Raw genomic sequence first — 18,356 nt, 5'->3', positions numbered from 1 at the left:
ACCCACAAGACTTAAGAGACTGTTTCTACTAAATGTCACCATCTCTATCCATTATTTTTGATCATTTGTTCAACAAAAGCATTTTGGGGGAAATTTTTTTTAACTGAGCAGTAACCTAATGCAGAACTTTGGACCAAAATCTGATCTGATTTACATTTTAATTAATCTACATCCATTATAACGCTAATTAGATGTACGCTCAAAGGAAAGCCACAAAACCAAAATCAATTTAAAATGTTTTTATTTTTGAGACAAAAACAACCATTTGATTATTTTGGCAACCATGTGCCTCTCCCTGACAGGACGTGTGTTAAAGTGTAATCATAACTAGATATTACTGGCAGTTACAAAGGGTAACAACCCCACAGCGAAAATAAACTAGAATTAACTCAATCAATATGTAAAACTCAAACTCAAAGCTCAACTCATCATAGGCACTAATAAGACCGAATGCATTCATTCAACTGTTGTAAAACTGCTGAGTAGTAGTCCTGCTTTTGATTTGGTCTGCACTAACTGTGCTGATCAATTATTACATTTGCAGATAGAAAAAAACTGAATTGCAAATTACCAATCATTGATAGTTTTCACCACTTACACCTTAGTTAGTTTTAGTTTGTGGTCACACTCAGCTAACTTTGAAACATTTGTTTAGTCTATTCCAAACAATGAAAAAGTAGGTGAAGATCAATTAATGAATAATGAGAAAATCTTACGTTATACTATTCAAGTAAAATACTGAAAGAAACAAATCATACACAAAATAGATACTTTCCAATATCTTGCATGATGTAAAAATGTTGGTCTGGCTTGCTGCAGCAGAATTGGCCAGACATTGTCTGGATTAGACTGTTTCTTCTTCTGCAGTACATGTAGACCTGAAAACACTTACCTTCAGTGCTGCGGACAGAAGCATTATCTGTACGTACACACACATACACATACACATACATACATACATACATACACACACAAACACACACACACACACACACACACAACCCAAAATAATTAAAAAGCAGGGGTGTGTAGGGGTTTTTAACTGCATTAACATTTTTAAGGAATCAAAAGAAATGGCATTCTCTTTCATGCCCCACTTTTTCCACATTGTTCTTCATATCAATAACCCTTGTGTGTATAAAACACTCTTAAAAGTATACCATTAGAAAAATACATTCCAAGGAAATCATGACGGTTTTAAAAAAAAATATTTGGATTTTGCTACAATCTGATTAACATTTTTTCATTTATCAAAGGTCAGGGATTCCTCTAGTTGGAGTTTAGGGTCCACAATTTTTACATCAAATACCTGTGGAGATGCAGTATTTTAGGGGATGGTCATGGAAATTTGAACCGACATGATGGATATAAAACATTCACCTTCACAAGTAAAACAAACAAAAAAAAAACAAACTAAAAAAACAAACGCAAAATAGGATTTTTCATTTTGAACAGTAGAGTGTTAACAAAAGTTTGTTTGCCGTCTTATTAATATTGGTGTTAGTTAATTTGTCCATATTCCATTGTTTTGAAGAACAAATGAAACGAACAGCAATATGGCACCCCTGTTAAAACACTTTTCCTGCAAAACTTCACAGAATTTTTACATTTTTATTTACGCAATTTCAGAAACTTGTCTGGGCTTATGGTTCAAAATCAGATATATGTTAGGACAGCTAAGTCTAATATTTTTTTTTTATAACTGAAGTTTTGATCCGAGACAGTAAAAAAACAAAAAAAAAAACAAAAAACATACATGTAACTCAGTGCTTATTTGCCAAACCCATTATATTCAACATTACAATCTAAAAGCTTGTTATCACAAAGTGTTTACAATCACAGCCTATTTCAACAAAAATGCAAGACATGAATATGACGGGTGGTTGAATAAAAGATGTGTTGCACTGGATAATATGACAAAGTTAGTGTTGCAGTACCTTTAACAAATTGCATTGGAACTACCAGCTGTACTGACTTTGCTCCTTTTGTTGTGTTTTGATGTTAAAAATCAACAAAAACATTTTACGTGTGAAACATAAGAGCAAAAAAGTAATATTCACTTGAAATGGAAATTTTTCAATTAATTGAATTCCATCTAAGATGTAACTACAATGGCTGCTTAAATGAATATGAATTAAGTGTAAGAATGAATGCAATTCACATTAACAAAACACAACAGAACTCAAAGACAATTTGGTTTAGAAATATTATGATGGCTATTCACTGTGATTACACATACATCAAACATCAGACACCACTTTGTGAACATTATGTGTTTTTTACTGGTTTATCTGAAATCGTCCAAAAAGGTGCAAGAACATATAGACCTCCAAATGTTCATGGTCTATATATTGTTTAATCCCATCCATCAATCAGAGCACATTGCAAAATAGTGCATTCTTTAATTTCTCTTACCTGGTAAAATGTGTCCGTTTGAAGAAGAAAAAAAACAAACCCAAAGCAAAATAAAAAAAGGAATAAAACCACTCACGTAGACAGCTAAAAAGTATAATCTAAGAGTAGACAAATTCAATATGAAAAACATTTTAGCACTCCAAAATGTACATTTAATATAAATGAGCCAAACATGTAGAGGAATTCACCAAATGCCAAATGTACCTCAGTAAACATTTTTTATTACAACACCATCTAGTTTTTAATCAAAAGCAGAGACATTTACAAACATACTAACCATGAAAAGAATATATGAGAATGAGCAGGAGAGGTGGGGAGAAAACATCAAACATGTACCCTATAAAAACGGATCTCTAAACTGAATGTACACAGTACAGCGGGCAAAGGAAAATAAAAAACAAATAGGATGTAATGTTTGTGTCTTCTATTTGGGGGGGTTGTGCAGGCCATTTTATTGTTTCTTTGCAAAAAGCATCACACATACTCATCTTCATGTCAAATAAAACATCATAAAAATAAAAGAGCTGTTTGGAAAGTTTCTTTTCTTTCATCTTTAGTTACCATGAGTACAGGTGTTTGGATAACATAGCCTTACACAGGTCTGGGTCTTCCATCCACTGCTCTTAGTCAGGCAGACAAGATGAACAGACAGAGAGAAGGATGGGTGGAGAAGGAGAGGAGAAGAGAGATGGAGGGGTGGAGGAGAGGTGGCGGTTGTAATCCTGTCCGGTCATGCAGGGTGGGGAGGAGGTGGTGGTGGTGGTGGTGCACTGAAAGCGTTCCTCCTTTTCCTTCCATCCATCCTTGATCCACGTGAGCTGAAAGGTGTCAAAACGAAGGGTGGAGTTTGGTTTCGAGGCAGCCCAACAGTGAATACCCCCCCCCCATCCACCCACCAATAAACCTCTACACTACACATAAAAAGTGCACGCCAGGGCTGGGTTCAATTCACCATCATTTGAGTCACAAGGCTGGAGTTCATCCAAGTAAACTTACTTAACATTTTGTTGTGACAAGGGTTGAGTGATCAGGAAAAAGGACAAGTGAAAAACACAGTCTCAATTTTCTTTGAGTACATTAACATTTGGCTCTGAAAATTCTCAGTTGAATGTTTGTTGCCCCCAACCCTGGCACAGACACAGAGAAACATGTCATGCAAAATTGAACAGGAAATATCAAGGGAGCAGAGGTGAAGTCTAACTGCTTGTACACAGCAAAACATCCAACAACATTAAATGCAATTTATCACCGTTACTGAAAAGTGGATTATAAACTATTCATTCTGTATGTGAAGTAAAAACGTCTGCTGATTACATTGTTATGAAGACAGACAGTCAATGGGATCCATATATAAAACTTATCTTGGGACACTGAAGTTTGACATTGTTACAGAGCTGTCTACAGTGTTCACTGAATTACAAAATCAGGGATGGACATGAGGGAAAAGTTTATTGTTCTAAAAAGAAAAGCTATGCTGAGGTGAAAATGGCTCATTCTCCATTGTGGACAGCTTAAGTGAGCATGTAGTTATAGTGTGGCTTCACAGGGCAATTCTGCTTTATGTACAATCATATGTTTTTACTGTGCTTTGCACAAATTATGAAATTTACTGGGAAAAGGGTCAAGTATTAGAAATTGATTGAAAATATTTATTATCTATGGCAAGTCATGTATATGTACATGTTATTTTCTATTCAACAATTCCATTGCCTCCTCCCCTTTACTGTTAGGGTTTTTTTTTAAAGCTGATATTTTAAAACCTCAAGCTTTTAATTATTTGTGTCATTATTACCTAAATGTTTATATTGTGAGTTTTCAATATATTCTTATGGTATTCCCTTTTTGCAAACCAATCAAAATGGATCCAGATACATCAGGAACACCCTGTTAATATTTTTCAACCCCATCGAAATGCTAGGAACAAGATAAAGACCTAAAAACTTTTCACCCCGCCCAAATCCCTCACCATTTATTAACTTGACTCAAGCAAAAAGAGAATGTGAAAAATGTGCCTCCAACCTGTGTCAAATACCATCATTTCAACAAACAGAGCATGATTGGTTTTTAGGTAATTAAGTATTGTAGGAGTAAAACACAGCAAAGGGACAGTAGATCAAAATACAAAACTACAAAAGGCACGCATCGGACTCAGACACAGCAGATAATACTTTGGTACGGTGATGTGGTTGCCAAAAGCATCTTAGGACTTTTACATGTAACAGAAAAAAGCCTCTTAATGTCAATTTGATTTAGTATACCCCTGTACGGTCTTAACATAATGCCAGTGAATAAATAGCAATAGTCACTGAAAAAGACAAAGTCCAGTATGAGAGATACAGGTAACTAGGAAGGCAATCTTTTCATAATTCGAAATGGCAGCCACAAGGCTTAATCGGACTACCAACAATGATCAACTGACCTGATTATATTCCTGCCCATTCAAAATCCCTCTTAACAGAAATGTTACATTTTTCAGATGAAATGACAACAATTCTGATACAGAAAGTCGACTCTAACTGGTCAGGTGTCTATTAATCTAACATCCAGTTTATTGGACCCTGATGACAAGAGGCTTTACTTTACAGGGTACAGAGATGCCAAATAGAACTGGCCTCACTTACAGGCACCAGTTCAAATCAGTACAGATAATTTTACATGGTTCAAAGATTTAAATGCATATTGAACTTGTTTAGGTTTTTGCTGTATAAGGGTGTTTGTTTTACAAGGTGCAGACAAAAACAGTTTAACCAACAATAACAATATTTTACATCACAGTAGTCAAACTACATGGTACTGCTTGTCACACCATTATTCAGAAGTGGCTAAAACATCCAGTACAAATGGGTATGGGCATGACTGAACTTTTGTCAATGGTCAAATTGCATCCAACTATCAGACTAACAAATCTTTTGTCATATTACAAGATATGCCATATTATTGAACCCTTGATCAGTGTAGAATATTATAATTCATTGAAAACATTCAAATGTATAGCAGTGTTTCAGCTAACAGCAAGGAAATGAAGCAGGTCAGAGCCAAACCAGGGTCAAGCAGTTCATTAAACAGCCTGAAACAGAAGCAAAACAATATTGTTGCTTTCCACCACTGAAAGTTTGACACTGAACTTGCGATGTTCCTGATAGACTAGTAAGTAAACAGCTATTAATGTTGGCTATGTAGCAATAGCAAAACTTACAAATAGCTTCTTTAAAAAATCAGATTACATTCTGACATTGTAGTAGTTTCTGTGGGTATCACCTTTATTTCCACTGTCAATTATCACATCTTCAGAAAATAGTTTAATGATAACTAAATTTCTCTTGCAATTCCACTCAATGTGATTACATAACATTTGTTGACTGTAATAACCTGGTAACGAAACGTTATTAAAACATGTCTTGTTCTACCTTAGACCATCTCTCAGTCAGCTATATTAACTATACCATTCATTTTCACCCTGTTATTTAAATGGGCATGAAGGTTTATTGTCAACCTTGTGCTGAAACTCTGTTTGACCCTGGTTTGACATGAGCAAATAGTGTGCTGTGATCCCCAGCACAAATACACCTGCAATCAGACTGAGTCCAGTATAAAAAGTAATTTCAGCCTGGTACAAACACTGTGCATTCCCCCATGGCAATATGAACAGATAAAACAGTGTTAAAGCATATCTGCGGACACAACAAATAGCCATACTACTATAAAAGCAATATGTTTTGCAATTCTCAAATGTTTCCTGAATCACATGCTGTGAGATATCAGACTGAATGCAAAGGTGGATTTTGGACATGGTCAAATGGAAAATGGACATATTTGGCCTTATTACATGTATATTGCCCACTTCCTCATTCATTTCATTTTTACTGCAAAAACATTTTTTTGGCAAAATATACTCAACAAATGCATTTTTGGAATCTATACATTACCAAATGTTATTCAGCCTTGTGCCCACTGGGGATCTCTTATCTCACAGAGATACCAAGATATGTGTTGGAGGAGACTGCAGTAGATCCTGTTGCAATGCTACAATTGAAACTGCAGAGCTCCATTCAAACTCAGTTTTTTTCTTTAAGCTGCTGAAACTCTGAAGATGTACAAATGCTTTGAGTGAAAGTAATCATGAAAGAAATGTCTACTTTCTAACTTCACAAAATTAGAAAAAGTAGTTTTTGTTAAGAGGTTCCCAGTGGACACAAGCATTACTCTTCAGTAACACCTTGTGTAGATAAAGGACAATTGAGTGGAACAGAGGTCAAATCAACTCAGCTAACGCTGACAGCTAAAAATGAGCTCAACTCTACACTATATCACATTACAGATTACCGAGAAAGTTACTCCGTTACAGTCTAATGTACGGTTTTCTGCTTTCTGAGTTCAGCAACTCCACAAGCAAAGCCACCCCAGTTAATATTCCTCAGTGAGAGAAACGGACATGCTTATGAAAAAGCTCATTTATAAATAATGTTCTAATGTACAGAGCATATTTCCTGCCCTGCAAGCATAACTAAATTAAGACATTAAGGAGTGAATGAAGTTTCTGTCTGAAAGCTCATTTAAAATTATGAGAAATATTATTTGGGGTGATGCACAACTGTACAGAGATGCTGAAGGCCCTTGTAACCTATTAGACTCTGCTCTATAAGGAGTGGTTTATACAACACCACAGATATCTTAAGGCTTTGGCAGTGAAGGACATCAGAACAACACAAAATAGTTCAAACTATTATATTCAACTGCCGTTCCAAAACTTTAAAATTTTATCATGTGTTTCAACACGCAAGTGACGCAATGGAAGAAAACATCTTCCCAAAAAGAATACAAAATTATTTGTGAAACCCTAACACTGAGAATCCATGAAAACACCAGAAATTTTCCTAAAGAACATTTAGCTCAAATAATTTGACAGCAACACATATCAGTTGTGTACAAGCTAATCATTTCAGATAAATTTATCTACAACTCATCCATAACATGACTCAACATCCAAAAAGCCATCCATAATGCTATGAGCCAAAATACTCAATAATACTTGTATGATCTCTTGCCAACCTAGGACGATTCACCATTGAAAAATAAACACTCAGCCTAAACGGGAATCATTTCAATTTACATACAAGAATCACATAAAAACAAAATATCAAAAGAATGTAAATTTGTACTATGTGTCAATCAATGTCAAAACAACAATGAGCATCTAATCATGAATTTGCTGCATTGATATATAAATTTGTTAAGAATTTTTATTTACTATGTGCCTGAATCACAAAACTCAACTAAATAAATTTAATGACGGCCTGATGACAAGGCACAAAAACCTGGGTTCTGAAAGGATAGATTTTCTGATCCTAGCTTTTGATTTCTTCAGTTAATATTCTGTGTAATTTACTCTTTCCAATAATATATTCGTAAGACACTGAAATTACGTATTCACTGATCCTTAGTGTTAACAAATTCTGATAATAAGCAAATTACAATTAATTAAAATTTAAAGCCACCGATCAATCCATCAGAATTCTGTATGTCCTTTGACCTTTGCCTCAAATAAAGGATCTGTGACATTATGTGTACTAATGGCATCAACATTTGGACATCACACTAACGTCTATGTTGTCAGAACATGACATCAAAAGGACATAAGCATGATATTTTTTCATTTCACCTCAATGTCTTAAATTGAGGTACAATGGTTCAGAAGTGGCTACAAAACATTCAGTTTGACAAAAGTAAAATGCCAGGAAACATTACTGTCATGTAAATATGGCACAATCACACTGTCAAAATTCTATGTCCAAAAACCATCAGATATTGAAACTGTTTGATAAATAAATTTTCACCTTCTCTTCATTAAAAACATGACAATAAACTGAAATGGTAGTATGCATACAACATTACAAAGTGCAGATTGGTCCATTATTGACAAGTTGAACATTGTAATTTTTTTAAAAATACAAATCAAATCTGAACAGACCAGACAAATTGCTAAATCTGTTGATGATTGGGGAATACTGAAATCTGAAAACCGGCCAATCCGTCAAGGAACCACTATTAAAAGCACACTGATTAAACTACTCAACAGTCACAACACTCTTCAATAAAGAGTAAACTGTAAACTTGCATATAATGAAATGCCAAAGTACTGAATCTTGATATTAAAGCCTGAAAAATACTCAACTTTTGATCCACTGGCCATAGCTGCTGGTAAAACCCAAATTCTGATTATTTCCACTTTAAACGAGCCAATTGCATGTTTGAATTTGCAGAGTTGAGTTTATTTGTACTGCGTAATAAATATACAGTATGTAACAGCATCAGGTTAGTGCTGCTTTACAGCTTCACAGGCACACGCTTTCTCCTAGAGAATTTGTACCTTTATTTTGTAATGTAATCAGAATACATAAAGTGGCTAAAGAATTTTGTAATTTACCAGCCTCAGAGGCCTGTAGACCAAAAAGTAACAATTCATCCACAAAATCAATTTCCACTCACTGCCAGTGTATTTTCTGTTTTAGGGATAGTGGTTAAAAAACACCACAGCAGATACAACTCTTACAAACCGCTTTGAGCAAAGTGAATACAATGAGTGTGGATTACACACATTTTTCCGACAGACAATATACACAGTAACACAACCACAAATTATGAAACTTGAATGAAAGCACTTACCTTACACCTACCTGAAACCAAAGGACAGAGTTTTAAGTCTTTTCTTGCTTACCTTGTCTCCCCTAATCCCATCCTCAAGAATTCACTTTAATAAACGCTTATGGTCATTCTATGTTGAAAGGTTTTTTAATTTTTTATCAAACATAACCATATCAATTCATAAGTATTAAACGTGTTTTTATAACTTCTTATGGTCTATGCATTTTCATCTCTGTGACTGTACTGATGAGGGGAAAGAAAACGTTTTACTTGATAATTTGTTATTTTGGATGATAACACACCACACACACTGTTGATCAAATTTTGACACGTGTCTATAAAACCAAACACCAGAATTTTCTTCCCTCGTCGTGTAATTAACTCAACTGTCTCAACCCAGGTCCAAGACAAATACAGTGAGGAAGAAGACAAGAGCACAGCTTATGAGAGAAGAAAATAACAAAAGGTTGTACCCACCTCCCTTCTCGTCTAGCGGTGTCGGTACTCCCTCTCCCTCTCTCTTTCCCGGTCTCTGTCCCGGTCCCTCTCGCGATGGCGGTCACGCTCCCGGCTGCGCTCTCGGTAATAGTCTTCGTGCCTGTCGCGACTGCGGGACTTGTGGCGTCGGCTCTTTTCTCTGGAGCGACTGTGGTCACGTTCTCTGGAGCGCTCTCGCCTGGCAGAGATAAAGAAACATGTTTAGGCTGTGTATCAGGGGTTTCAAAGTGCTAAATACAAAATCTTATATGGCCAATTCCTATTAGAAAAAAACAAACAAGCATAACCATATAAAATGGGAGCCAAATAATCCATGTAGCTTCAAATCTGGCAGGCTTTTTTCCCCTTTGCATTTGATCCAAATTACTTGCTATACTCTGTCTGAAGTTTTTCACATCTTTTTTAGTATAGATTAGAAACAACTTCAATGTCATATTTCATAGGATATATGGCATGGATTAATGGCATTAAATCAAAGTCTTACCTGGAGGCAGAGCCGTAGCTTTTTGACTCAATACCGTGAAGACAGTCCTGCAGGGAACTGATGAGGACCTTACAGCGGTCGTCTGCTGACACTTTGGACTGCTTAATCAGACTGATGGCAGTCACCAAGGTCTCTATAGCACTGCCATAGTCAGCTAAAGAGGGGATATAAAGTTGCATTAAACTTTGATTTATGTTGGTTTCTAATTTTGATGTTGGTGAAGACATCTTAACGATCAAAACAAGCACATAGTTGTATTGTATGTACAATAGTGTGTTACCTGCACTAGCGTCAGACACAGCCCTAGATATGGCACTGGAGGAAATGGCTCTGTTTCTGTTCATGATCTCTTCAAACTCTGCCTCACTCAACGGGGTCCGTGATGCCTCCATCTCCCTACAAGAACACAGACAAACACACAAAGGTTGGGGCATGTGTTACGTTTCAGATTAAAACAGACAGTTATCTTTGCAAACTATCTTTAACAAAAAAAAGTACAAATCGGCATCTTACAACCATGAGTCCATAATTCTTACACTGAATGAAAGGAGCGACACTTTGTGCCAGGGTATAAATAACATAGTAGGAAGAGAAAATTATATAAATTTCTGTATTAATATTTTGTTCCTCCTTCACCACCCAGTCTTACCGGCCTCCAGGACCGTAGTCTCCTCTCTCATATGGTGGTGGGCGACCGTATGGGTCGTTTGGTCCTGGGGGCCCTCGGCTGTCGTTGGGCGGCATACTGTTGTTGCCCGGTGGGGGGAAGAATGCAGGGTTGACATGAGGGGCTGGTGGCGGTCCACCCGGCGGGGGACCTGGCATGTGTGGAGGTGGAGCCAAAGCCATAGGGGGTCCAATGGGACCTGGGGGCCGAGGAGGGAAGGGTCCTGGAGGTGGCGGACCCTGCTGAGGGGGTGGGGGACCAGGGGGAGGGCCGTAACCTGGAGGAGGGGGGCCTGGAGGTAGGGGTCCCATTGGTGGCTGGCCAAACTGACCAGGGAAGAGAACAGGGGGAGGAGGTCTGTCACCACGATTTGGAGGGCCAGCGAGGGGAGGGGGGAGACCCTGTCCAGGAGGTGGAGGTCCTGGAGGGCCAGGGGGACCAGGTGGACCAGGAGGGGGACGTGGGGGACCCTGCATCCCACCTTAAAAAAAGAACAAAAGGGACAAAACAGAGGCTTATCAAACACAGGCTTTATGTTTTGTATATGTTACAGCAGGAGAAGCCCTCCCCAGCTTTTGAGTATGATGGGAAATAAGTATTCTGGTAAAAGAAAAAAAACAAAAAACAGACCTTTTCTATTTGAAAATGTAATTGGCTGGGTTAAAACATAACACAGAACAGCCGTTCGTTGGTCTAGCTCTAGTATCTAATATCTTGCAGCAACCTGTATTTTCTCTGGTTCATTCATATATAGATTTTTTTGGGCACTGATTATTCAAAGCAGGGACAATGACACGGACAGATAAAGAAGAGCAAGCCATAGCTACAGGGGACAACAAATGAAAAAAGGACCACAAAATAATATTGAAAAATCAGAAGGCAACAGAACAGATGAGGAGATACACTGATAGCAAATTATGTCAAGCAGGCATTTTTTTTTTTTTTTTTTTTTTTTTTTTTTTTTTAAATCTGAGGTCTTGCATTTAACACCGACTTCTTTTTCCTCAGCACTTAATTGAGAGGCGGGCACTGCTATAAGTTTCCAAGTTCAAAATGTCGGGTTCATACATATGACATACCGTATATATTGCAGTTACCAAATAGACTATTCCAAACAAGGGCCACTCATGAGATGCCATTTAGGGCTTAATGGGGATTACACAGCTTTGTCATTAGACACATATTAAACCTGTCATGCAACTGTATGAAGGAATTTTACAAAAACAATATAAAGGGAATTATTTTCTTTATATTGGGTCAACTACACATCCTTAGTGGACTGAGGTGCAAAAGACATCCAGAAATACTAAGGAGTAGGCAGACTGCAGTATGGGCTTCAAAACAACTTGCTTCTGCCTGAACAGAGCACATCTCTAAATGGTGTGCTTCTCTAAAATTTTATAGTGTGAACACATTAAAATATTTACCCAAGCCTCATGTAACGCCAACAGTATTTGATGCAAACTGTCTAGGGATTTAGATGTTTGTTGGTAAATTCAGCTGTTTCTGAGGCAGTCAACCTCACGGTGTCAATGGCACAACTTCTACCAATCAACAGCTAAGGGTTAGGATAAGAAGGCGATCGATCATATCAACCAGATCAATCGAGGTGTTTCACCTCTGCCACGCCAGCTCCCGTTCCTGCCCCCCGGCGGGAAGGGATTGAAACTCATATCCATCAGAGGGCCATCTTGGTGCCTAATCAGATCTGGTCTCATCCCCGAGCCTAATGGGGAAGAAAGCAAACCAATCACAACTCTTCCCTGCATAGACTTCTGCCTACCAACTGAAGGACTTTCACAGCCCAGCAGCACAGGGGACCAGCCACTAAGCGAAACAAGAGATGCGAAAAAGTGGGATGAAGGGCAAATACGCAAAAAAGGAAAAAAGAAAAAGCTGGCAACTCCATTCTTTCCTACTGGAAGTGTAAGGCAGCCAATCCAAGATTTGTAAGAAGTTGAAAACTGGTAGCTTGCCAAGTGAAGCTTTGAGCAAACTGCTTGTCAAGGAATGGTGTTGGAAATTGTCAGTGAGCAGCAAATTGCAGCCAGGGAGGGATTATTTGTTCAACTGGAAGTGAAGAGGGACAAAAAAGAACAAACAAGATTTGGAGGGAAACATGCAAAGACATAGCCCTGCCAGCACAGATTTAAAGGGAGAGAGATCCCTCACTAGAAACACACGCACTACAACAGACTAGCCTTGGTTCCATGCGGGCGTGAGTAGCAGCAAAGCCTGGACTGTGCTAACAGAGCAGCACTGCCAGACACAGAGCACAATTTTATTAACCTCCTGTAATGTTTTCAAGGCCCTTGTCACACTATGATGATTATTTCAATATGATGCAGCACTATATTATTGCATATCACCACATGAACAACAAAAGCCTGAAAACGAAAACATAAGATTCAACATAATAGGGGAGGGCAGCTTTTAACAATACCAGGTCTAAATCAGGAATCCACTGACACATTAACCTCAACTGGTGATAAAGCATGACCACTGCCAACTGTGAGTCCGAGCAAACCAATACATACACATCAGATTACACATCCTGTGTTGAGCTAATACTGCGACTCATGATGTGTATGTCTTCCCAACGCATCCAGCCATGAATTAGCCTCCACTTCTGAAACTGGAAAATAATTCATCTAAGAATATAAATTGATATTGATTTTCCAGAACCTGGCAGAGGAAACAAACATCTCATCTGCCATGAACTCACCTTGTTTAGTACGGCGGGGCCAATCTAACATTCAACAAAGTCCTATAACTTTCCCCCCAACTCATATCAGGTAAAAAAAACAATTACTGAAATGTCAAAATTAAATTAAGAGGCAGCTCGTGATTTACAATGAGTGTTAGTGCTTGAACTGACCTTTCATTGTTCTAATGACAGCCTGTACCTCCTACACTCAGGCTATAAATGGTTCAAGTAAATTTAAAAACTTCACTGCTTGGTATCATTAGACATGTATTTGAGTTGAACATTAATTCCTATAGAATAAACTTGCTAAAACTTCCATCTGATTACTGAATCTGCACTCTTTAGATATTATCTTTAAACTGACTTCACTGACAGGGACATTGTCCCCACCGTTCTGGTACAAACACCTGTTACCAAACTAACCAGGGAAGTGTGGTGGAGGTCCTCCAGGCCCAACAGGACCAGGGAAGCGGTCTCCTCCAGGGCCAGGTGGTCCAGGGAACCTTCCTCTGCCTCGACCCATGGGGAAACCTCCACGGGGGCCTGCTCCAGGGGGACCGGCTTTACCTTCCCCAGACATCTGACCTGACTGGGTACCTGTGAAATAATAAGGCAACATTCACTTTTCCTTTTAATATCTAATAAATAGGAAAGAGGTGTACTGTGTGTGCAATAACAGAAATGGAGCTTTGGACGTTATGTGACTGAGTGAGTAGCTGAAGGACTACATACTGGTATAATTGACTGTACATGAAGTCCATATATTTTACTTACATGCTGCAGCGTAACTGCACTTTCAGCAGACTGACATGTCACAGCATGTACAACTTACTTTTACATGACTGGTTTCGAGCAGCATTGTGACAAGTCTTTTAGTTAACTCTTGCAGAGTGCATCTTAAACCATGCAGACACCAAGTGTGTCCTACTTACTTTTGCGTGACTGCATCTCAAACTGGCTGAGGGACTGTTTGTTGCATGGCGTGACAATAGGATTCTGACCGTGGAGCTCCCTCTTTGATAGGAGTTCCATTAACTTCCTGGATGATGCTTCTGAGCCCACACACACCAGGGCAAACCTGGGAGACACATGCAAAGGACATAGAAAATCACACTTGTGCAGACAATCAGAGTTCAGCCTCCAAGAATTAATTTATTCAATTTTTGATTTGTATAATTTCTCATGACTTTGACATTTCACCTTGACTTGTGTGGGTCATTTTTCACTTGTGTGGCATCTTGCTTTAATCTTAAAATGGTAAAATACTCTGACACTATAGAGAACTGGTCTCAAATGTCATTTCACAGTGTACTGTCCAATATTACACTGCATCAGATCTACAACGATCTGTGCTGAAAGTGACACATAAAAAACAGGCCTAATAAAATGTATCTTTTGCACCAAGATCATATGCATTTCCATCTGTATCCACTATAAGAGCATTATGACAAGACATGCATGAAAATGGCAAAACGAACCTGGGATGTTACAAGAGGTAAGTATTATAACCTGTGATTGAGTGCAATCATGTGACACACAGATAATAAAAACCTCACCCTTTGGACTGCCCATTTGCTCTGTTTTCAAAGAACTTGATCTCCAGCACATCTGTGATGCCAATCGATCGGATGGCTTCTGTCAGGTCCTCATCTGTTGTCCACTGCATAAGAGAAAACAGCATGTTCTGTTTATTCATAGTGACTTCATTAAATTGACAATTACATAATATTTTACAACCTGCGTTTACTTAACAGAACATGTAAAGATTAAACCTGCAATTTAAGAGAATGTGATTTAGGTAGTCCCCAATTATACAAATATAATAATTCTCTACTACCCACCCATGTGAGGTTTCCTATATATAGGGCGATCCTTTTTCCTGTGTAGGTGTACACCACATTGGGCGGGGCACTCTTCCCTCCCTCTGTGCCACCTGGTGCAGGCAGCGTGTCCAGGTAGTCACGGTCTTCTGGGGCATCACCATTATTGGCTGATGGGGATATTACATCATCATACAGGTCTATCTGCTCATGAACTGGATAGTCAGCTTCCTGTTAAGTATGACAACAACAGTCCGGTCAAACACTTATAACATATTATGAGCACTTCCACAACAGATTATACCCATTCTCATATGTAAATAGATGTGAGGTAGGTGCACAGTGATATTCAGTACCAAAACACATAGAATCAATAATGATTTTATTATTCAGTACGTTTCACTTGACTTCTTGACTTTATTTAAATCATTTTATATTTTATTTATTTTATGTCTAAATTCAAGAAAATGTCTTTCTTTTGATTTTGACCCACTGCGCTATTAGCCTCTGTCAGTCCAGGTCAAGTGGTATGGTAACTTCTTAATGTTGACAAATCACAGTCCATGGCTATATAAAAAGCAAAGGCTGTTTCTCACATGCACAAAACAGGCTAATCATTAGAGTAATACACATAATGGATATTTCTGTATGATATTACACTCACGAAAGAAATCTTTTTATTTATGGCTTTATTCATAATCAATAATGATAAATACATTTTGGTTAGTTTTACTGCTCACACACTGTTGTGGTATGTGCTGTTATATTACATTAAACACTCTTGCACACCGCAAATCTGTTAACTAGGCCTTAAATCTGATCGTCTAATCCACAGTATACTGAATCTTAGTGTTACCTTGTGAACACACCTATATTCCTTAAAGCACCTCAGTCATATTTTATATAGTCATTTGACCTGAGTTTATGTAGAACAGGTTATTGGAGCAATTACAGTCATTGCGTAAATGCATTCCCAGCATTGCAGACACTCATCGGAAAGTGTGGACATAGTCACTGAGTAAGTCATGTCAGGATAAGCTGGTCTCAAGCGGAGTGAAGGGCAGATTTTGTTTACCTTCCTGTCACAGTGTAACTCGCACATAACCTAAACTGGGTCAGTGAACTAAAATAATCAAAGTGAAGTCTTCACTAACTTTAGATATACAAACACACACACAAACGTTTTTCCTTTTATGTTGCAGCATGACATATCTCTAATTAACCTTCGAATGCATCTGCTTTATTGAGTTCAGGTTTAACTGTTTAACAGAAGGAGCTCGTGACAGAAACCACAAGTGGTGCTACTTCGGGAACTCAGTGCATGAGCAGCAGAATGCTTCTACACAATATGCACAATGGGTGAACGTAACACAACTTTATTGTTATGTCGTTGAGATTTTTTTTACTCTAGATAACCTACAAACAACACAAACTGCACCCAAGATTAAGCTAATGTGGCCTCCTCTAGTTGTACACTAAAGGGGCGTGTGTGGGAAGAAGAAAACAACATGTACCGAGCAAACACATAAATGCTACAAGAAGCTAGCAGTCAAACTAACAACTTATACATCCATTAATTGAGCTTCTCATTCATACATTTTACGTTTCATACCTAACCATTCAACATTTCAATTTAAGTTCGTTACAAACCGGAGTTCGTTTTCTATAAACTAACGACACAAAAAACTACTTATTAAAAAAGGCAGCAAGTGGCTAACACTTAGCTAGCTAGAGCAACTGTGTTTGTTTCTAACCCGCCATTGGCGGCCATGCTGAGGCCTGAAACTGTGAATGCTGAACAATGAAAGCGGCTGCATTTCGCATGCACCCATAGAGAAACAATCTTTGCATATAGCACATCGATTAACACATGCATCCCACGGTGTGTTAAATACCGACAACACCACAAATTCAAATTTCGAGCCGATAATATTAGCTAAGGCTGCAGGCTTGCAGCATGGTGAAAGTAGGCCTATATGCGAGAGGGGGTCTTTTAACCAACAGAGCACGCCATTTTTTCGTTATAATAACAAGACGGGATTACACACATATACAGAAAATAGTACCATTAGTCAAAATGTGCTAGATAAGGATTTAATACCTGGTTGAATTCCTCCTCTACGTCGGCGTAGATGTCGATGTGATCCACACCGTCCGCCATTTTCCTCTGGCCCGTCTCTCTCTCTCCGCCCGGCGGTACAGAGCAACAGTGAGCCACAAACAATGAGTCAGAGAGGGGAGAACAAGTCCCTGCTGGCCCACCTCAGTCATTACAAAACATTAGATTATATCCGAAAACGCACTAGTACTTGCAGAACGTAATGTATCCTACTCATTATTAAATGGAAAAGGATGAAATGTTATGGATTGTTAAAGGAACTGTTTTGACTTCCTGAGGTAGAAAATTTAACTTTTGACTCACTATCTTATAACTTTGACAGAAATGGGCCTCCAAAGTTTAATTTATACTATTATACCATGAATATACTAAATGCCAACATACTTAAATTTACTATGAATGTGATATCTGAAAGATTGACAGAGGAATGTCAAATAAAAAACAAACCTGCCATCATTGTCATTGTTTATCACAAAATTATTCTGCAGGTGAGCAGTTTCTTTATTCTACTGTCTTCTGAAATTCTAAAAGTCTGTATTGTCATTGGAGGAAACTGGATTTATGATTAAAAAATTATATGATAGTTGTTTTTTAAGAACATTTTGTTGTTGCAGTGCTGAGTCTTTGGATTACTATTCAACAAAATCTCACTCTCCAGTTGACTTTCAGCACAGAGTCAAGCAGGAAATTTGTCCATTATCACAAACAACGTAAGAAGTGTAAATAACTTTGGTCCATTTTTCTGCTCTCTTCTTACACCACTTTTTTGGCTGATGTCAATTTAAAGCATAAAAGCTTAACTGTTTGTTTGGTACCTATGGATAGAACTGACAGATTAACTGACCTCCGTATTAAAAAGGAAGTCCAAAAACTATTCACTTCACTTTGTTTTTTCATACAATCATGACATGAATCTCTGTATTTTCCAAGAATTGCTATACTGACCCTCTTTTATTCTGGTACTGCTACCTGCATCCATGTTTGTGCAACACTATAATCACTGA

At 38.0% G+C, this 18,356-nt stretch overlaps 1 protein-coding gene across 2 annotated transcripts; it reads right to left on the bottom strand.

Annotated features, from left to right (window-relative positions):
* Positions 1–224: 224 nt before the first annotated feature.
* Positions 225–17,455, bottom strand: cpsf6 (cleavage and polyadenylation specific factor 6). Of its 2 annotated transcripts, XM_023417929.2 has the most exons (11): positions 17,335–17,455; positions 15,255–15,464; positions 14,970–15,073; positions 14,346–14,491; positions 13,837–14,010; positions 12,325–12,432; positions 10,689–11,187; positions 10,320–10,435; positions 10,040–10,193; positions 9,535–9,733; positions 225–3,233 (listed from the first exon to the last, which is right to left on the bottom strand). In XM_023417929.2, the coding sequence occupies exons 1-10, from the start codon at positions 17,392–17,394 to the stop codon at positions 9,547–9,549; spliced, it is 1,758 nt and encodes a 585-aa protein (XP_023273697.1). In that variant the 5' UTR covers positions 17,395–17,455; the 3' UTR covers positions 225–3,233; positions 9,535–9,546. The 2 variants fall into 2 exon arrangements, with proteins under 2 accessions (XP_023273697.1, XP_023273699.1); XM_023417931.2 differs by lacking the exon at positions 12,325–12,432.
* Between the last annotated feature and the right edge of the window lie 901 nt (positions 17,456–18,356).

This window comes from Seriola lalandi, unplaced genomic scaffold, assembly GCF_002814215.2.
Source record: "Seriola lalandi dorsalis isolate HSWRI2012SDOR001 ecotype SW California unplaced genomic scaffold, Sedor1 jcf7180002054579, whole genome shotgun sequence".
Taxonomy (NCBI): Eukaryota; Metazoa; Chordata; class Actinopteri; order Carangiformes; family Carangidae; genus Seriola; species Seriola lalandi.
Note: the sequence above shows the minus strand (reverse complement) of the source record. Positions and strands in the feature narration are given on the sequence as shown.

Coding starts and splice junctions, on each gene's coding strand:
- cpsf6 (XM_023417929.2), bottom strand. CDS start 17,394: ATGGCGGACGGTGTGGATCACATCGACATCTACGCCGACGTAGAGGAG. Junction 14,011..14,345: donor TGAGATGCAGTCACGCAAAA/GTAAGTAGGACA, acceptor ATTATTTCACAG/GTACCCAGTCAGGTCAGATG. Junction 10,436..10,688: donor GACTACGGTCCTGGAGGCCG/GTAAGACTGGGT, acceptor GTGTTCTTGTAG/GGAGATGGAGGCATCACGGA.